Consider the following 21,977-nt stretch of genomic DNA (forward strand, 5'->3'; position numbering starts at 1 on the left):
TAAAACTGCCTGAAACAGGGGCGTCTGGATGGCTCAGTTGGTTAAGTGCTGGACTTAGGCTCAGGTCATGATCTCTTGCTTTGTGAGTTTGAGCCCCACATCGGGCTCTGTGCTGACAGCTCAGAGCCTGGAGCCTGTTTCAGATTCTGTGTCTCCCTCTCTCTCTGTCCCTTTCCTGCTCTCACTCTCAAAAATAAATAAAGATTAAAAATAAATAAAAATAAAAAATAAAACTGCCTGGAACATAGTGCTTACTATTTATGTAAATGTTAGCTATATTTCAAAGTTCATCATTTTATGCACTCAAAATATATATTACAGTTTAGTTTGTTTTTTTTTTTACTTTTTTTCTTTTGTTAAAACATGTCTGTCTATAGGTAAAAATTAACATTACAAAATTAAGATATGTTGGGGTGCTTAGGTGGCTTAGTTAAGCATCCAACTCTTGATTTGGGCTCAGGTCCTGATCCTCCCAGTTGTAAGATCAAGCTCTGCATCAAGCTTGTGCTGACAGCACGGAGCCTGCTTGGGATTCACTCTCTCCCTCTCTCTCTGTCCCTCCCCTGCTCGCGCACTCTGTCTCTCTCTCTCAAAGTAAAGAAACTTTAAAAAATCAAGATATGTTATATAGGGAACATTTTGAAAAGATACTACAAACTAGAATCCCTTTATTAAAATGCTTTTGTACTTTTTGTTTTGTTCTTTTCTGGTTGAAAGAATAACAACTGGTACATTGATAAAAACACCAAACATAACAGACACTGGTATGTTTATGGGTGTTTTACAAAGATTATTCTATTTATTCTGTACCACAGACCTATGAGGTAGAGGTAATTTGTGTCCACTGTCAGTCGAGAAGTGAAGGCTCAAGACGGTAGGCAATTTCTCCTAAATCTTGATGTGGTAACTGGAGAACTGGGATTCAGCACAGGTCATTGTGACTCCAGAGCCTACCTTGTTTGCTTGCTTGTTTTGTTTTGTTTTCCCTCCTGTGCACACACTGCCTGCAAAGGTTTGAAAGTTCTTTGAGATAAATTGCCAATTGGATGGCTTGTTTGCTTGAAAAAATTAATATAAAATTATGGAATCAAATATATATAAGTAATTATGAAGTTCGTCTAACACTCCATTATTATGACAGGAGCATTTCTTAAGGAGATCTGCATTATACAGTTTTATTGTAAACTTTGGGCACTTGCCACATTTCAGTTTGGAAGAAAAAAATATATATATATATATAAACATACATACATACACAGAAGGTATGCTGAGTATTGCTGAGGGATTAGGAATTGCAAAATTTTTCTTTCCTTTGTAACAGTCATATTGCATGTTTTGACAAAGTCCTTTCGAATTTTAGAACTTGAATATTAAATACATACATGCACAGCCAATCTGATTAATTTAAGACATTTGAGAAAAAAGCTATTTATTATCAATAATTATGAACAAATTAATAAAGTGTTCTAAATGAATTATAGTGGTGGAGTTAATTCAGATATTCATTTTTTTCTTTATTGAGGAGGGATTTAGCATTTCTTAGAATGAAAGAATTGTAGCAATGTGAATTTTTGAAATGTGGGAAACACATCCTAGCTGTACCACTACTGATTATGTGACCTTGGTTGAATCATTTAACATCCTTGTGCTTCAGTTTACCCACCTATGAAATAGGAAAGATATTAAGATTATACCATATTTACCATGCATAGCTTTTTATAAATGGTAGGTATTGAGGGTTTTTTGTATATTTGTGCTTTATAATATCTGTACTTTAAAAAAAAAAAATTCTTGGGGCACCTAGATGGCTCAGTCAGTTGAGCATCTGACTTTGGGTCAGGTCATAATTTCATGGTTCAGGAGTTCGAGCCCCACGTTGGTCTCTCTCTGTTGGTGCAGAGCCCACTTCAGATCTTCTGTCCCCATCTCTGTCCCTCCCCCGTGTTGCACATGCTCGCTCATGTGCACATGCTCTCTCTCAAAAATAAATGTTTAGGGGCACTTGGGTGGCTCAGTCAGTTAAGCGTCCAACTTCAGCTCAGGTCATGATCTCACCATCCGTGAGTTCAAGCCCTGCCTCAGGCTCTGTGCTGACAGCTCAGAGCCTGGAGCCTGCCTTGGATTCTGTATCTCCCTCTCTCTCTGACCCTCCCCTGTTCATGCTCCGTCTCTCTCTGTCTCAAAAACAAATAAACATTTAAAAAAATTTTTTTAATAAATGTTTAAAAATTAATTAATTAAAAGTTCCTAATTTTGAACATCTTGAACTGTTCTGCCTCCATAAGCTTGAACTAAACTTAATGTTTGAGTAATAGTTTTATAAAATAAAGATGTGAGAGGACATTCAGAATAAAACTAAGGATTACATATGACAGATGTAATAATAATTTTAAATCTCTTTTATTTGATTATTTCAGAGCAAGGATGGGAAAACCCCACTGCACATGACTGCCCTCCACGGTAGATTCTCCAGATCACAAACCATTATCCAGAGTGGTAAAAAGTATTTCTGTTTGTTTTTTTTCTTACATGTAGTAAAAACATCCACAAAATGAATGGTATTGTGGAATTGTTGTAACAGTCTATATATTTTTAATATTTGATTTCAGATCTTATGAAAATCAAATAATAAAGAGTACAAAATGCCATGTATATGTATCTTTCACAATTTGTTTTTCATTTATTTTCATTTTGTTTCCCCTGAATTATAAATGTAATTTCTCCAGCAGTTAGTGTGGGCTTTTTTGAAGCATTGCTGAATAGAAGACTTTGCCTTTCCATCGCAGTTTGTATTACACGTTAACAAAACTCTGTTGCATGTATCTTTTTTCCCCCTTTGAATGTTTTGAACTATTTTTAGGATTTTCATTTATTTTCTGAATTTATATTCTTTTGCATTTGAAGTAGCACTAGCCAAGCTAAACCTTTAAATAAAAACTCTTCAGTACATTACTTTAGTGTTTGCCAAGCCGTGTTCCAAGCAACTGTTAGTAGTGCTCAAAATAATAGCTGTTACGGTTCTGCAAAGAAAAAGTAGTAGTTTCATGATCAAATAATTCCTGAAGCATTGCTTGCAATCTTGATGACACATGGAGTTTGCACATTAAAGCTCTGACGTCTTGCTCTAAAGAAATATGTTTACTTTTGTTTTAATATAGTGGTTTCCAAACTTACTGGACCCCAGAACCCTTTTGTCATTTTAAAATGTCAAAAACGTATGCTTAGTTTACAAAATTGTTTTAAGTGTAAGGTCTATAACTGCAGTGCCTGGACCAATAAATGTCCTATGAATGAACTCTAGTTAGATCTCTATATTCATTAGTTTATGCTTGAATAGTGTTTTATGTTACTTTCCACGTAATAACAGATACGACTTAATATTAGTCCACTATCTGATGGTATGCTATTTATTGCAGGAGCTGTAATCGACTGTGAGGATAAGAATGGAAACACCCCTTTGCACATAGCAGCAAGGTACGGCCATGAGCTGCTAATCAACACTCTTATTACAAGTGGTGCTGACACTGCAAAGTAAGTACTTAACACAGCGTTGATAGCTGTGATGACTGGGAAACACAGATGGCAGTGAATTGTAGTTTTCTAGATATTTCAAGTAGAAGTGTGGATTTTGTGCCCACTATGGTATTCATTGCTTGAGCTTTTTCCCCTTTGTGTTGATGATGTGCTAGAATAGATGTTTAGTATGATTTCATTTGGTAAGGCAGCATAGTGTATTTTTATGTTTTTTTTTTTACCCCAGTTCATTCTAGATTATGAATAATAAGCAGTTTTGGTTAGAGCTCTTCATTGTTTTGATCTAATTATTTGTAATCTAAATGTAAATAAAAGACCTAAAAATGTTTATATGCTGAATGCTTTTCCTTTTCATCCAAATACTACTACCTGTAGGTCTTTTGCCCCCTCATTTGGTGGGAACAGCTCGCTTTGTCTGTTTTATAAAAGTTTCTATAAAAGATGTTGTTAGAAAGATGGATTCTCTTGCATGTTCTGCAAAAGTAAATATCCTACTGAAGTTGATGTTTATCATTCCTTTGTGTGCCTTTATATTTTTATTACATTTTATTACATTTATATATATTCATTAACATGTTTTAAACCTCCTTGTAAACTTTCTGTAACTGTGATGCCACTGTACACTTTTTGCAACTTTTTTGATTTAGCCACGTAGATAAAATTCAGGCTTTTTCTTCACATTTCTACAAATACCTCTAGTTCATTCATTTTATAAAATGTAATTATTTATAAAGAATTCAGTTTATTCATTCGACTTATTTGCTAACATAAGTTGCTTCCTATTTTTTATTGCTACAACAATTACTACAGTGAACATTCTTTTTAAAAAAAATTTTTTTTTTCAACGTTTATTTATTTTTGGGACAGAGAGAGACAGAGCATGAACGGGGGAGGGGCAGAGAGAGAAGGAGACACAGAATCGGAAACAGGCTCCAGGCTCTGAGCCATCAGCCCAGAGCCTGACGCGGGGCTCGAACTCGCGGACCGCGAGATCGTGACCTGGCTGAAGTCGGACGCTTAACCGACTGCGCCACCCAGGCGCCCCACTACAGTGAACATTCTTGAACGTTTTGTGTTGTGATAATGATTCTCAATAAGAGTGAGGCAGGGGGATTGAATTTCACACCCTAGGCCCATGTCCGGAGACATTTTTGGTTGTCATAATTTGGTAGAAGGATGTTACTGGCATCTGCTGTGGGTAGAGCCCAGGGGCACTGCTGAACATCCTGCACGCACAGGATAGCCGCCACCCCACCCTCCACCCCCCCACATCCAACAAAGTTCATCAGGACAATAATGCCCTGGCTGAAATATCCTACTCCTGGAGGAAAATTGCTAGATAATAAATAAGCTGCAGTCACCTTTAGCCTTTTGCCACATTGCTCTTCAAAGTGTAAAAGTTTGGACTCATTATCTTTTCACTGTAGCTAGTTTCTTTGTCACTTATTTAAATGACTGTATTACTCTTGTATTGAGGTTACTGTCCTACTTATTTTAGGCGTGGCATACATGGAATGTTCCCCCTCCATTTGGCAGCTTTAAGTGGTTTTTCAGATTGCTGCAGGAAACTTCTTTCTTCTGGTAAGTGGAACCATTGCAGACTGATTCTCTTTTTTTTTTTTTTTTTTTTTTTTTGTCTCCACGAAATCCCCCAAAATTTAATCTCTTTATCCTGCTTTCCCAAAATTACTTATAGATATGTCCAGATGTGAATCATTTATTAAGTCCTCTTAGAAGATGTTGGGTTCTTTAATTTTAACATTCAATTTTCTCTTCAGATCTGGGAAAGGTTTTATCTTTCAGGGATTTCCTTCTTTCTGTTAGTGGAGGAATGGGTTGTAGAATATTTCTAGAGCAGTTTCTGTTCTTTGGATGGTAGTATTGTCCCTTTATGCCTAGAAACAGAGTATCTTCATTTGCATGCTCCTTTTTTAGGAGCTGATAGCCATTCTATAATATCTCCCAGGTTTGTGAAATTATTTATACCATATCTAATTACTGTGTTAAAATACCATAATCATAGTCCTTTTGAAACAAAACAGGGTCTATAGCTTTCTATAAATATTACAAAACTATGATCCTTATTAAATGCATAGAATTACTGAATATATATGATTTCATTGATTTTAAAGGATAGTCTGTTTCTCAGAGTGTTGAAGTTGAACATATTTTGTATGTTAATACTCAGGATTACCGAAAGAATTACGGGAAAGTTTCAGTGACAACATTTTGTGTGAGACAACACTTCTTTTTTCTTAGTAATTTTTTAAGTTAATTCTACTTTAAGTCTTTAAAAGTTTGTGTATTTCCACAAGTATTCACAAACCCATTTATCTATGAAAGAGAAGTCTAAAATTTCTCCTCAGTGTTAGAAATAGTCCACAGATAGCAGAGCACCTATGGCTTCTTTTAGAAACAACTTTACTAAGAGATAGTTCACAGAACATACATTTCACCCATTTAAAGTATATAGTTCAGTGTTTGTTGGTATAGTCGCAGAGATGTGTGACCATCACTAGAGTCGGTTTTAGAACATTCTCATCCTCCTGTTAGCAGTCAGTCCCCATTTCCTCCTGCCTCTCCCTAAGCAATCATTACATTCCGTCTCTATAAATTTGCCTGTTCTGGATAGTTCATAGAAATGGTCACCCAAGATGTGGTCTTTTCTTTCACTTAGCCAAATGTTCTCAAGGATCATCCATATTATAACATGTGTCAGTACTTTGTTGTTGTTGTTGTTTTATTGTTGAAGAATATTCCATTGTATCCTGTGGCGCTTTTTTTTAGTGTTTATTTATTTTGAGAGAGAGAGAATCCCAAGCAGGCTCTACGCTGTCAGCACAGAGCCTGACCTGAGGCTCAATATCATGAGCTATGAGATCATGACCTGAGCCTAAATCAAGTATTGGATGCTCAACCAACTAAGCATTGTATCCTATGGCTTTTAAACAAGTATGCCAGCACTTGTCCTAAAACTCCCAGTCCTCTAGAGGCATGTTTTGGTAGTATTAGACATTATTAAGCTATTTTCAATAATTTTGTGCCTATTTGTAATTCAGTTTTGTTTGAGATTGTGGTGTATATGATACTTGACATTTCTTGACTTAGAACTTTAGTATGAAGTAACATATCTATGATACTATATAAGATATATCCATTTTTACAGGATTTGACATAGATACCCCAGATGATTTTGGCAGGACCTGTCTACATGCAGCTGCAGCTGGAGGGTATGTTAACAAAATTTTTACTTTTTAAAGGAGAAGGTAGTTGGTCGTGCCAGTTTTTTCTCTTCTCTTTGTTTCTCTTTATTAGTTCTGAGCTGCCTCAAAATAGAAAACAAACTGTAATAAGAGTGGTTTGGGAGAAGAAAAGTCCAGAATAGTAGAAAATGCTTTTTTTTTAATCTTCCACCTGAGTCATAAATTGTGATTGGGAGAGATGGAGTGAAACTGTAAAAGGAACTATTGCTTTCTATCAGAGAAAAATTATTTCTGGATAAGTGAAAAGAATATATGTCTTCAAATGAGAGCCAGCAAAACATTTAGAGATGTTTTGAGTAATATTAGTGTTCTTTGGGAAAGTATTTGGGGGTTTTTGGTCATAATTTTAGGGAAAAAAGTGTTGATGGTTTGTGTATGTCTTACCTCTACTCAGGGCTAATATATAGAAAGAAGAAAATTTGAGATTGAAAGATTTTGGACAAAGTTTTAAATACTACTCCGGGAAAATAAGCTGTTGGTTTGAATAAACAAGCTTCAGTTAAAACTCTTGGTCTCTGAAGCATGCTGCTAATCTAATGTTTCTGATCGTTTAGATCCTAAATCTATAATAAGTCATTTAATTCATGATGGTTTATCAAAAACATCATTTATAAGAATTTTATTCCTGATAATAATTCCTTAATAATTCCCAGTGGTTTCAGATGACAAGTGTGCTGAACCTGCCACTAGGTCAGTCTCAGTTCCAGAGATGGATTGTGAACTATTATGACTGGGTCCTCTTGTTCTTCCAAGGTCACCAAAGAACCTTCCAGTTAAAACCTAGCTTCCATGTTACTTGCCTCCACAGAGAGGGACAAAAGAAAACATGAGTATCTGATCACTTGGCAGTCACAGTTTTTATTGTAATGTAGTAAGTTGATGTTCTGGTTTTTGAAAATGAAATTATAGAAATATCCACACATGTACTCCCCTGTAATTTTAACTAAGGAAACATCTAAGCAATTATAGTATAGGAGAAAATAAGGAAAGCATCTTGGAATGTTATCTGTGTTACCAGGTTTAATTTTTTTTTTTGCCCATTTTCATTTATTTTGGTATTAAAAACCACTTAAATTTAAACCATTCCATTAAAAGCATGTTGTTTGAAGTTTGTTTTAAAGGTTCCTAAAAACTCTCAGGAAAACTACAAATGTGAACTTTCTTTTAAATAGAGGTTAAACGTGATTCGTTTGTTATTTCCTATCAACGTGCTGATCAATATGTGTGTACCTAACTTTTAAAAATTCTAGATAAGGTGAATTTTAATGTTTTAATTTTTATAAAATATAAATCATGTTATTCACTTTACCTTCACTTGAATGAAAGCATGCTTTGATACTTACTTAAACCTACCAATTTCATTTTAAAATTATTGACAATTAAGTCTTATAACTGTATTTTCCCATCTAGGAATTTGGAGTGCCTAAACCTTCTGCTGAATACTGGTGCAGACTTCAACAAAAAGGACAAATTTGGGAGGTACGGTGTGATATAGTTCCTCTATAGAACGTAATTAATGTTATTTACTTAATGATTAGCCTGACCTTCTAACTGGCTTCTGAGAGTTAACTGAACAGTTCAGTATCATTTGCATTGTGATCACGATTGAGAAGCCCAAATAAGTCAGTAACTTCTAAATACTCATTTTTACTCACAGTTGTCTTCCACTTGGGCCCCTGCCACAGCCCCAGGCTACCAGGTCTACCTTATGAGCACCTCTGTATATCTTGGTATCATTCCTCCTCCTCCCATATTTATACCATGAAAATGTAAACCCCCATGGTGCCTGAGTTCCTTCAAGAAACTCATAAGACCCAGAACTCAGTAATACATTTCTCCTTCCCCATAAGTCATTTCATTGTCATTTCCCCTATGGGGAAATAGGTTATAAATATATATGAAATTTTTGTTCTCCCGTGTAAACATACACACATAACAACACATCCACACATACCCCTTCATATGACTGGTAGGAAAGCACCTGTGAAGTGACAGTCTCTTTGTAGTCTTTTTAGCTAATCCTTATTCTCACTGTGTAGCCCCAGGCCTCTTTGTGACTAGCATTTATGGTAGCAGTACTTATATCCACCACGACCTGCGAAGTTATTTAGAGTAGGAGTTGATACAGCATGTGCTAAAGCCATACAGGAAATGATGGAAGGCAGTTCACATTGGTTTAAAAAACAGAAGTGGAGGGGTGCCTGGGTGGCTCAGCCAGTTAAGTATCCAACTCTTAATCTCACAGTTCAGATCTTGATCTCAGGGTTGTGAGTTCGAGCCCCATGTGGGGCTCTGTGCTGGGCATGAAGCCTACTTTAAAAAATAAAAGTGGCAGTGCAAAAAAGGTTGTGTGTCTTGAGAATTATATCAAAGTACATGACAAGAAAGAGTGTGTGTCAGAAGGAAATGTGTGGATGTAGGTCAGTGCATGTGATGGGCCAGTACAGAAGTAAACAGAATTATGTATGGTAGGGAATCAGAAATGCACAGAAGAAGAAAAAAAACTACTTGACTCCATAATTACTTTGAGGAATAGACTGCTCTCATAGGCTTACTAATAGAAAGAACTAATGACCTGCAAAATCAAAAATCACTTTGGCTTTGCAATGCAATATTTTTACAGCCAATTTGCTTTTATAATTGTACTGTAATCCATCTTGTATTAGTTAATTTGTAGTACTTGAAGAGTTTTTTACTACAGATGCAGAGGGCCTCGGAAGCATATTCTGAGTTTAGAAGCTTGAAAGTAATTCAGGGTTAACTGTATTTCTTAAAATGCTATTACTACAGTATATTGTTATCTCCAATAAAGTAAAATAATGTTTTACTGTCATCTCACTCAGTAAATGTTTTAGAAGAAATTATACCATGAAGACTCTGGACTGTATTTACCTTCACTTTGTGTTTTTTTTTCCTCCTCCTCCCCCTCCTTTTTTTTTTTTTTTTTTTTTTTTTAAGTGAAAAGTCATGGGATCATCATAGAGTTGTAATCCAAAGACTAGGGACTCCTAACTTTAGTAACATTCTGTTGCATTTCAGTAACTGAGATGAAAATGGCTACAAATAAATATTCATTCTTTAGAAATTAAAAACAGTACTCTAACTCTTCTGAATAGTGAACAATGTGCATTTTTTGCTTAAGAATCCTGTTATTACTGTGCACCTTTACTGTATACTTTACAACTGGGCTTTCTTTTAAATGCTTCTATATTTCTCTTTATTCTTCTACTGAGACAGGAGTAGAAGTTTCTTCTACCTCTGTACTGGAAAACATTTTATTAGTATAAGAAAAGCCTTGTTAAAATGAAAGTTTTGAAGTTTTTGAGCAGAATTTGAAGGTGTCTGTGATATACTCAAAAGACTAGAATTGTTACTGTGGGGACCATGAAATAATTTAACTGTGTTTCTGTTTTATTCCCTATTCTTAAGAGGTTCTCTGCCATCTTACTTTCTTCTACTGGCTTTCTGTCCAGCCCTCCAAAAGACTTAGTATATGGCAGAAATCAATCTCAGGCTCACTGTAAATACATTATTTGTAACTGGGTCAAGTAAGAGTAAGCTCTTGTTTACTGGTATATGTCCCTGGCTTTTATTTTTCTGATATTAACTTGGGCACAAAAGATCTCCACTTCACTATGCTGCTGCCAACTGCAATTACCAGTGCCTGTTTGCTCTTGTGGGATCAGGAGCAAGTGTGAATGACCTTGATGAAAGAGGATGCACACCCCTGCACTATGCAGCTACATCAGACACAGATGGCAAGTAAGTATCATGTGGTGAGAATGAAGGATTGTTTCTATAAACCAGCATCTTCCATGTGGATGGCTGTTGGTTTTTTATGCAATTTTATATTTTCTTTTTGTACTTTTTTTTAGTCTCTGGTTCAGGAAATAAATTGGTTTCATAATTATTCCTAAATCATAGTTTACTACCTATTTCTACTCAGCAACCTGCTTTATTGACTGGTCTGGTAGAAGAAAGATAAAGGCCTCTTGTCGTCCTCTCTGCCAAAAGCACATCTTAATATCACCTCTGTGTTTTTTCCCTCTGACTTCTCAGAGGCAGCAGCCTTGAGTTTATCGTAGGGAAAGGGAAAGAGAAGAGAGATGGACAATGCCAACAGAAGATGGGGCAGAGATTGGAATACCAGTATCCGTCAGAGGTTGAGATTTTATATTTGTAAGAGACCCTTATAAATTGGTATCCAATAAGGGAGTAACCAAACGCAGAATCTGACATGCAGTTGTTGCTAAATATTACTTAAATAAGTAAATGAGATAATAGGCTAACTAAATATTGGCCAAGAATGACTGAATAAGAACAAAGGATTGAGAGATGTGTAAATTATTTTTATAATTAATGTTCAGCTAAAGTTGATCAGAACTATTTATAGTACCTTATATATATTGCCTTCTTGGAAAAACATAACCTCCTTGGAGACCGTGATCTTCAGTCTGTGGTATTCTCCATGTGTCTGGGTCAGTTAAGAGCAAAAATAACCTTAAGAAAAAATAGTGATTCTTAGTGAAGGATTTTATAAAATATATGTCAAGGAAGTTTTATTTAACATAGAACTATTTCTTTGGTTTTTACTATTTGCTTTTTACCCTCAAAATAAAAAGCATAATTTGATGGTATTATTCACAAATGTTAATTTGTTATAAATTTTATAACTGATATCAAAGCCATTTCTATCAGTAGCACTTTGTTATGTTGGTTTATAGCTAAAACTCTAATCTTGAAAGCACTAGTAAAATGTACTTTTTGTTTACAACAGTATATCGCTTTGTACAATTTCATATATACCCAGAATAGTTAGGTACAGATAGATTTTGGGAGAAGTTAAATTATTTGACTATGTTTTTAGGTAGTGGCTCTTCAAAGAAAGAAAATCTATGGTAAAGACTTTGTAAATAAGAAAGTATTTTGGTAAATTTGGATAAAATAGATCATCCTCTGACTTATAAATTTTGTACTTTCAGGATTCAATTTATAGATTTTCTTGAAATAGGTTATGCCTAAAATGACTATATCACTACCAATAATCCTTTACCACTGCTCCCACAGACTGGTTATTGGGTGTTGCTCAGCAGAATCTACATAAATTCCACTGAGAGGTCACACACATAAACACACACACATGCACATTGAGATTACCCAAAGTTCTCCTGCCCTTAGAAAATTACATTAAATGTTAATTCTTGCACAAAAATCAAAAGAGCAACAGTGTTCAGCCCATACTGTTCAGGATTTGTGGTTTTATTTTAAGCCAATGTACTTTTTCTTTAGAGGTGTACTACTACTAAAGTGAATTAAGTCATTAGTTTTCTCATGTCATATCAATGGTTTAGAGCCATAGCTACTAATATTTATTGCTTAAACGTTTAATTCTCAGTGTCTACACCAAGCAGCCTAATGTATAGAAAGAACATGAGCTTTGGGGTCCAAAAGACCCAGTCTAAATCTTGGAGTTTCTATATTATACCTCTTTGAGCCTGAGCAAGTAATTGCCAAGCAAAATCTTCATCTGTAAGATTAGAAAGAAACGTACTTCTTAGAATTGTGGGGAAAACTGAGATCATGGGTATAAAAGAATCTAGCACTGTTTCTTAGAGCCTCTGTTTCCTTAAAGAATCAGAATCCCAGAGATCCTGTTTAATGCCATCATTTATTGACTCAGTGATTTGTTCCCTGAGAACTTTGTGGAAGCTATAAGCCACAGTAACCATTTTAGGATACCAGAGGCATCCTTTCAATAAGTGATTGTTTTGGAGGCTTAAATAGTAGCATTAAAGATTTATTTTTCTAAGTTGTGCTCATTTAATTCCCAGGTATAGGTCGAATAATAAGAGAATCTGGCATGATTTCATATATAATTCTGGCAAAGCAAGTACGAAATATTTTCTAAAAGAAAACACAAAATCCCATAGTTTCATATTACTATTATTCAGTAATATGTGTCTGTTGCTTTGGTTTTTTGATGATGACTTACTAATTTCCTATCAGCACCCCCAGGGAAAGTTATTTATATTTTGGAATTTTTGATACCTGACATTGGTTTTCTGCTATCCAAGAGCGATATAAGTATTTATAACTCTCCTCTGCCTTAATGTCCCTCTGTCTTCAGTTTCAATAAATATTAGAAAAATATGTAAAATCTTTCTTGACTCATTCTACTCATTCTTTTAGTCACCCCCATTGTCCTAGTGTCTGCATTCTTTATAGACAGTCATGACTCAAATACATAGTTGCTGTCACAAGAAACATGTACTAAATATTAATTTAATGTACTAAATATTAATAAATAAAATTCTCTTTGCCAGTTGAAGAGAAATAGGGCTGTCTTTGAGCAAGATGGTTAAGGATCTCCTCCATACCCATGTGGTATGTATAAGAGAAGGAAAAGATTGGGGGGGGTGGTTTCTGATTATACATAAAGAAGAAATCCTCTTCATGCCTGTTCTCCTGAGATAACCACTATTAACCTGAATATTTCTGTGTGTGTACGTAGATCATTTCATGTCCATCATAGTCTAATCAAAGTTAAAGCCTTGGTATGTGCCTTTCCTTAGCCTTTTCTGTGTTCATGTAATTGTATATAAATGTTTTTATGAGTATATATATTTCACTGAGATCCACTTCTAAGGTGATAGTTGGCATTTTTCACAAAAATGGTATATTTTGACTTCTAATATCATTGTTTTGAACTTTATATAAATGGCATCATACAGTTCTTTGTGTAGAAGCTTTATAATCCTTAGATTTCTTCCCAAGTACTTAATACTTTTATTGCCAAAATAAACCTATCTTTAAATTTCCTTTTGTTGTGGTACAGAGAAAATACATTTAGCTTTTGTACATGACTTTATATTCAGCAGGCTTGTGTAACTCATTTTGAAAATGTATGTAAGACAACATTGGGTTTGATAGTGGCTCTGCTACCTGTTGTGAGACTCGGGGCAAGTTACTTCACATCTCTCTACCCATTTTGTCTGTGAAATGGGGGAAATAGTCTGACCTAACTCAAATGGCCAAATAAGGTGTAGGATATCTGAATGCATAGAACAGTATCTCTAATCTTCCGGTAAAGAATAGCTGTATTTTTTAAACTATGCTTGATATCTTTTTCTTTTTTCTTCTTTGATAAGAACAGACACTATTATACACCATAATGGGAGAAAATAGAGGAAGGAGGGCCTCTGGGAACAATGCCACATTCCCTGCCCTGGGCTGAGTGGGTCTTACCAAGAGCTCTGACCAGCCATGGGACTCATGGGTGGTAGGGGAAGAGTTCGAAATGTACTCTGGTTTAAATTATGTGCTTAACTGGAATGATACTTAATTTGTCTAACATATTAAATGAAGGAAACAAAATATGTAACAGTAAGAGCAGTTTATTACTTAGCTGTTTCACCATGAATATTGCTCCAGGTTTTGCATACAGCTTATGTTAGGGGAAAGAGAGATTAAAGAGAATATTCATCTTAATTTTTTTGACTTGTATAAAATCAGTGTGTGTGCTAATTTACAATTTCAGAAAAAGAAAAATTAGACTTTCTCCCCTCCATTTTATTTGCAAATTAAATGTGAAGTCCAGATATTCGAGATCACATAATTTGTGGTTCAGTATTTTGTAAGCACCCAGGTTAAAGTATCACTCTAATTCATTAATTCCTGTGCTAAGGCATTCGGTAGCATGAAAGGAGCACTGGATAAAAAGAAAACCTAAGGTCTAGTCCTTGCTTTGCCATATGCTAGCCAAAAGATTTGGAACAAATGATTTGATTTCGTGAGCCACAGTAATTTTTCCAGTTGTTAAAGGTAATGCTCATCTCACAAAGTAGTTAAGAAATTTTATATTGCTTAGCAAAATCTAAAAGGCATGCCAGTAGAAGGAATTTTATCATTTTGAATCAACTGTTAGCCTTTGTTTTGTTACAGGAGACCAATTATCTGAATAATGTGAATGTAAAAAATAATAAATAATATGATAAGAACTACCTACTGCATCTATAACACTTAAATTATTTGAAACCATTCACTGCTTGGAAGGCAGCTACGCTCACCACTATACCACCAACACTGCACTAATGCTGTATATTTGGACTAGTCACTATGGATAATGCCTTGAGATGTGCTTTCCTACTTCAGAAAGTAAACATGAACTTTCCTACTTGTTTTGCCTTCCTTAAATAAATCTTTTTTTCAGTACTCATATATCAGCAAGTTATCTTAAAATAGTTTGTTCCACGGATAGAATCTTCCTGGTACTCAGGTCTCGGGAAAACTATTTCTGCTCTCTCGCTCTCTCTCTCTCTCTCTCTCTCTCTCTCTCTCACCTAGAGAACTTGATTAAAGATAGATATGCCCTTGTGTGAAATGTTTGTGCCTGCAAAGCAGTGAGACTGTCCTCCAGCCCTGCAGATCTTTTATGCATTCCAGTGAGCATTGACCTCTGAGTTGGATACCTAGGAAAACTGGATACAGTTTATGCCCTGCCTAGAACAATTTGTACAGGCTCCTCAGAGCTAATTTATGAACACCAAAAAATACCAGTCTTCTTACCTTAGAGTCAGATTGAGTTTGTTTGTTTGTTTTAATCACAGTGATACCCAGTTCACCATGTTTGACTAATAATTTTAGCTGTACATAATTATAAAAATCCCACTTAAAAGCATAGACATTTGCTACCATTGAGGATAGTATAATAAATATAGATTCTGCAAGTAATTCCTAGGGGACTGAAAGGATTTTAAGCAATTCAGTATTGAAGAAATAAGGGTTGGCATTGAAAAGAATAGCCTGGGTAGATAATAGATAATATAGATAGATAAGAGATAGATGATAGTTTTGTGTATGTATGATATAGTTACTGAAAGACCAATTACATTGCTTTAGAGTTTTGTTTTTGTGTAACTTCAGTATGCTTTTGGAAACTCGAATTTTTTCATAGTTTTTTTTTGTGTGTGTGTATATTTAACATACAGTGTTAAATTAATTTCAGGTGTACAATTTAGTGATTAAACTATTCCATACATTACCCATTGTTCATCATGACAAGTGCACTCCTTAAGGAAACTTCAATTTTTAACAAGGAATATTTGACTATAAATTGTCCCCCAGTAGTTGTATTAATATTTAGTTAATATTGCAGTCAGTATTGCAATATTAGACAAATTATCAATGAATAATTATGAACTGGGAATTTGAGCCTGAATGGAGTTTAGCTTCCTTAGTTGGATTTCTGCCCTCCCCCCCATCTGTCAAATGAATAAACAGAGGCCATTTCACCATAAAGTTGAAATTTCTATTTGATTTGCTCAAGATCACTAGTATATAACAAGTTCTATGGACAGATCTTTTAATTTCTAATTCAGTGCTCTTTGTTGCTGCAGTAACAATAACACGTAATAAAATTGTAACAAGTCATGAACCATATGATGCCTTTTAAAATTATTTTTCTCATGTTTTAATCGCACAGAAACGAAGTAAATCTACCATGGGAAGGTCTTTCTTGTTACCACCATACCACTTTCTACTGAGAACACCCTTCTCAGTCCTCTGATTCGAGATCATTGAAATCTGACCTTGTTTTCCTGAGATTTTTTTTTTATATCCTTTCTTCAGCTTCCTAATGAGATCTTACACTCACTGTGTGTTCCAGATACGTCAGCAGTAATATTGCCAACATTGGATGTTCACCACCACTAAGTTTAATCCTGTCAGATATTGTTTGAGTGGAATAGGTGGTGCCATACATAGTGACTGTGTAAAAGACAGCCCGCAGGTACACTGAGCTTATTGACAGACTCTGGAGATACTCACTCTGAATGAATTTTCTTCATTCTTATGAACATTTTGCTTGTGTTCTTACGATAGTTACAGTCAATGTCATTTAAAGACAAATTTATGTCGTGTAGATATATTTATGATTTTTACATTACTCAAGAAAAGAATTGTAAGAAATTGTAATTGTAAAAAAATAGTTTTTAGTTGCAGGCTGTTTTAATCCTTGGTAAAATGCAAGATTTACAATTTTGAATGTGTCATTACTATATATAGGTGCCTGGAATACTTATTAAGAAATGATGCAAATCCAGGGATCCGTGACAAGCAAGGATACAATGCAGTTCATTATTCAGCTGCTTATGGTCACCGTCTATGTCTTCAGCTGGTAAGATCCCTGAATTCTTGTGGAAGGACTAATGTGATTTTATATTCTAATAACATATGAAAATGAGAATAAATGAATCAAGATACAAACTCTATCACTTTTTAATATTTTTAGAACCTATATACCTCTTAAATTCATACTTGCCTCAGTATCTCGCATTCCCTTTTCCCTTTCAAAAAGAAAGGAGAGAAGGGGAAAGTGGGTGATGGGCATTGAGGAGGGCACCTGTTGGGATGAGCACTGGGTGTTGTATGGAAACCAATTTGGCAATAAGTTTCATATTTAAAAAAAAAAAAAAAGGAAAGAAAGGAGAAAATTAGATCTCTGGAGAGGGCTACTTATGTCCTTCCCTTATATTACCACATCACATTGGTGTAGCATTTCTCTTCCTTTAAATAAATGTTTTCTAGAAATTTCTAAAGAACTGTAACCATGTCTTCTGTGAGAGGAGGCCTTTTTTCCCACATATTTAGAGTTCTGAAAAGCCCGTTCTTTTTACAGCCTCTCCTGGTAGGGGAGACAATACTGCAAAGGAACTTTTTATTTCAGTTATGGTCTCATCCTTGAGTATATGCACCATTCACTCCCATTTTGCCAAATCAAAGACAAGTTAAAAGATTCTGAAGTGTGTAACAAATGCTTCAAGTTAAAGGTTTCTTTATTTAGATTTACCTTATAAATTGTATTAAACTTCGCTTCCCCTCAAAGAGAGTGAGTATTAAAGATTGAAAAAGCAGGTTGACATATTCAATATAGCACTTAAAACGTGCTATCAGAAATAACAGGTATTTTCTTAGGTTACTATGTATCTTGTAGACTAATATCTTAGACCCATGAATGTAGATTGTGGTCTGTTATACACTTGTTTATTTAAAAGACTCAATCTTGGGAGACAAAGGAAGCACAAGTTCAGAATAGAATTTAACAGGGGCGCCTGGGTGGTGCAGTCGGTTAAGCGTCCGACTTCAGCCAGGTCATGATCTCGCGTTCCGTGAGTTCGAGCCCCACGTCAGGCTCTGGGCTGATGGCTCGAAACCTGGAGCCTGTTTCCGACTCTGTGCCTCCCTCTCTCTCTGCCCCTCCCCCGTTCATGCTCTGTCTCTCTGTGTCCCAAAAATAAATAAAAAACATTGAAAAAAAAATTTTACAAAAAAGAATAGAATTTAACAGAAGCCTTGTATAAATAGACCTGTAGTTAACATTTATCTCTAATATATATGAATACTTCCTAAGCTAAATATTCTTATTTTAAATTTTATTTCAGATTGCAAGCGAAACTCCTTTAGATGTTGTAAGTAATAATCAATATCCCCTTTACTATTCAGAGTATTATTTCTTTGCTCTCACTAGAGCTGAAGCCTGTTTGACACATTCCTAAGAACAAACATAGTGACAGAAATCATATGTGCAGGGGATGGGAAGGGGGTTCTTACTTGATGGTGAGTAAATAGCATTTCCCTCAAGCTAGTTTATAGCCCTCCCTCAGAGTTCTTATTCTGTGCCACACATGCATGATGATCTATTGTGTAAGGTTGCTGAGTGGAGTTTTTCATAATATAATGGACTAAGATTTTAAAATATAATGGGTTCAAGTGTCAATTTTTACTCTAAAATTGATTTAAACTTGGGGGAGAGGGAGCAGGAATAACTGCTAGAATATATCCAAAAGTACCATTTCTGACATTTCAAATGCTTTTCCTTCCCAGTTAATGGAAACCTCGGGGACAGACATGCTGAGTGATTCAGACAATAGAGCGACAATAAGCCCTTTACATTTGGCTGTGAGTACTACCTTCACAGCCAACTTGATGGCTGGTTTACTGAAAATACCTCATATATGTTTGTTTGACTAGTTTACATGGGTAAACTAGTACCCATGTATGATGGTCCATGTATGATGATCATGAAATTAAAACTTAAGAATTTTTTTTAAATTCAGAGACTTCTTGAGTGCACTTTGTTATGTTTTGTTTTATTAAAAAAAAAAAAAAAATTGTGGTCTTTGGATTTCCCCCAAAGGCCTACTCTAAGGGAGAGAATATACCTGTGATGTGAATTTAAAAAAACACTGCCCTAAAGGAATGGCTTCTAACTTGCTAAACAGAACTGTATTTTCTGTGGTATTTCTACAACTTTTTGCTTACTTTTTGATCTTGGAGCACTAAGTGTGTGCTCACTGGTCCTTCAGTTACTCATGCTATAGGATTTGGGGCACCTGGGTGGTTCAGTCAGTTAAGTGTCCACTCTTGGTTTTGGCTCAGGTCGTTGTCTCGCAGTTCATGAGATTGAGCACTGTGTCTGGCTCCATGATGACAGTGCAGAGCCTGCTTGGGATTCTCTGTCTCCCTCTCTGTGCCCCCCCCCTCAAAAATAAATAAACTTATAAAAAAAAGAAACCTCTGAATTTTTCCTCTTAATGATTAGTCCCTAAGAGGAGAAGGTTAGCGAAGTGTAACAATTCTTTAAATCAAATATGGGAATGAATTACTTTAGGAAATTTCAAGTAGGGCCCAGTCTAGTTCTTTTTGTGCTACAAGAAGAGTCTATTTTTGGAACAGAGCACATTAACAGTTGCTGGGGGTGAGAAAGAGACTAAGAGTCAGGAGACTCCGATATAGTCACCGGCTTTTTGGGAGACTTCTGGTTTTAAATATAGTAAAATGCTTATAAGGAGGGTGTATACTTAAGTTAATGGATCACTACAAGTTCAGTGGTCCATTTAATTGTTTCTTCTTATATATGCTATTATTTTTTATAATACTCTCCTTGCGTATTTCGTAACACCAACACACGTTCATTGAATTTTCTTGCCCTTTTCCCCACTAGTACTTCGTGCCATTTCCTAAATAACTAGGGAGGCATGCTGCAGCTTCTTGCTTCCTTGCCCTGTGGATCTTTGGAAATACTATGTACTCTCCCAGACGTGCCCAGTAAATAAGTCCTGTGAAAGGGCAAAGCCAGCGTGGAGGAAAACAGCCATTTTACTGTTGGTGGCGAGAGATGCAGTCTGAGCAGATGGCAAGGCAGTTCTTCCTGCTCCATCACCACCATTCTTACACTAGCACTGTCCCTTCCTGAGCATCTACTAGGTGCCACACTAAGCATTTTGCCAAGTTTATGAATACATTACCTCAGAAACTATAGGTTTTTTGTTTTGGGGTGGGGGGGGGGTTGCTAGGTTTTTACTCCATGGCTATTATGAATAGTGGTGCAAAATATGAACATGGCTATGCTAAATAGTGGTTTTAAGCTGAAATGGAACCAATTTTGTTAAAATTTAGTAAATTAGGCTCAGTGAACTGTGATTATGTCACCACTTTCACATTATATATCTGTTCCTAGGAGGTTTTCAGAAATGACTCGAAGTGCTTTTTTACCCTTCCAAACTCACCCCATCCAAGACACCTTAGTGCTGTGAAAACACACCAGCTTGAGGCTTAAGGAAACTGGTCTTGGTTCTTATCTTTGCACATACTGTGTGTACAAATTCGTTGTCTCAGTCCTATACAAGGACATCCTGACGGGAGGCTGTCTGGCAACTCGTCATGGCTTCTTGTCATCCTTATTGTGTCTCTTCTTGTTATACACTCCTAGTGTCTTATACGTATGCTGTATCCCTCACATTTCTTTCTGTTAATAGCATCATCTCATTGACCAGGTTATTACAGAACAAGATTAGATGTGATCCTAGGACGGTAGAGTTCCATAATCTCCAGTTACTTTAATCTTCAAAGTGGTCAAGAAACTCTGTAGGTAGTGAGAAACATCAAAGAGACCAGTAAGGCCCAGAGCAACTTTACCTCTTTCTGGTACTTTCCGACATTTTCTGCAAGAAATAACTTTACAGCCCTTTGCTGCAGTGTGGGGCCCATTTCTGGCTAAGTGGATGTTTTCAGATTTAGCTCAAGTATGGTACAATTTTACATTTTTCAGTTCCCAGTGAAAAGTTCACCTGTGATAACAAACTGCTAAGCTGTAGGTCTGAATGGTGTCAGAAATGACTTGTAAAAGTCCTTTAGCTACAAAGTGGTAATATGAGTGAACTAGAGACAGCATTCCTTTTGTGCCAGAACTGGGTCTTGTTAATTGCTTTAGGTCTTGCTCAGCATCTAGTCCAACGAGAGTAATAGATGTTCAGTTGATATGTTGGTTTTTGAAATGAATTACCTGGAAAGCTTCTTCCTCAACTGTGATAAAGAAGAGGACTTCATTCTGACAAATCTTTAAAAATTTTCGTGTTCTCTTTGTACAGCTAAGACAGAACTTGGCACATGGCAGTTACTCAAGCCAGATTTAGTCTGTCTGTTTTTGTGCTAAAACAAATGTTTATTTTTTTAGATATAGCATGTTATGAGGTAAGGATAGTTACTTTAATTTGAGAAATCAGAAGACTTAAGTATTAACTTCAGTTACTGGCCATCTCTATAATTTAAGTATAGTCAAATTTTATCAGGGAGTTAAGTGGAGCACTGAACTGTGATTAAGAACACAGGCTTTGAGGGGTGCCTGGGTGACTCAGTCAGTTAAGCGTGCGACTTCAGCTCAGGTCATGATCTCACAGTTCGTGAGTTTGAGCCCTGCGTCAGGCTCTGTGTTGACAGCTCAGAGCCTGGAACCTGCTTTGGATTCTGTGTCTGTCTCCCTCTGTCTCTGCCCCTCCTCCCCCGCTTATGCTCTGTCTCTTTCTCAAAAATAAATAAACATTAAAAAAAAAAAACTTTTAAAAGAAGAAAAAAAGAACACAGGCTTTGGAATTACAGACTTAGGATGAAAGTTTTAATTGGATCTGTGTTACACTTTCATTGAATGCTATGAATCAGAAAGTTGTATACTAGTGATAAAATCACCTGTCATTTGAACATTTATTTTCTGCAGTATACCTGTTCTCTAACATATACTCTAACGTTGTACTATTTGGTTATTAGAAATACTTACAGTTAAGTTTTCTGGATTCTCAATAATGCAAGTTTTGGATTATCTCAAATATAATAATAATGTGAAGACAA

General features: G+C 35.7%; 1 protein-coding gene across 10 annotated transcripts in view; it reads left to right on the forward strand.

Moving 5' to 3' along the window:
- ANKRD28 (ankyrin repeat domain 28) overlaps positions 1–21,977 on the forward strand; it is a 200,723-nt gene that overhangs the window by 154,434 nt on the left and 24,312 nt on the right. For all 10 annotated transcript variants that reach the window (XM_047876241.1, XM_047876249.1, XM_047876243.1 and 7 more), the window contains 9 exons: positions 2,418–2,496; positions 3,417–3,531; positions 5,033–5,115; positions 6,701–6,764; positions 8,208–8,276; positions 10,419–10,559; positions 16,860–16,971; positions 18,236–18,262; positions 18,678–18,752. In XM_047876241.1, the coding sequence (XP_047732197.1) occupies positions 2,418–2,496; positions 3,417–3,531; positions 5,033–5,115; positions 6,701–6,764; positions 8,208–8,276; positions 10,419–10,559; positions 16,860–16,971; positions 18,236–18,262; positions 18,678–18,752 (765 nt within the window). The remainder of the gene's footprint in view (positions 1–2,417; positions 2,497–3,416; positions 3,532–5,032; positions 5,116–6,700; positions 6,765–8,207; positions 8,277–10,418; positions 10,560–16,859; positions 16,972–18,235; positions 18,263–18,677; positions 18,753–21,977) is intronic.

Source organism: Prionailurus viverrinus, chromosome C2, assembly GCF_022837055.1.
Source record: "Prionailurus viverrinus isolate Anna chromosome C2, UM_Priviv_1.0, whole genome shotgun sequence".
In the NCBI taxonomy this organism is placed as follows: Eukaryota; Metazoa; Chordata; class Mammalia; order Carnivora; family Felidae; genus Prionailurus; species Prionailurus viverrinus.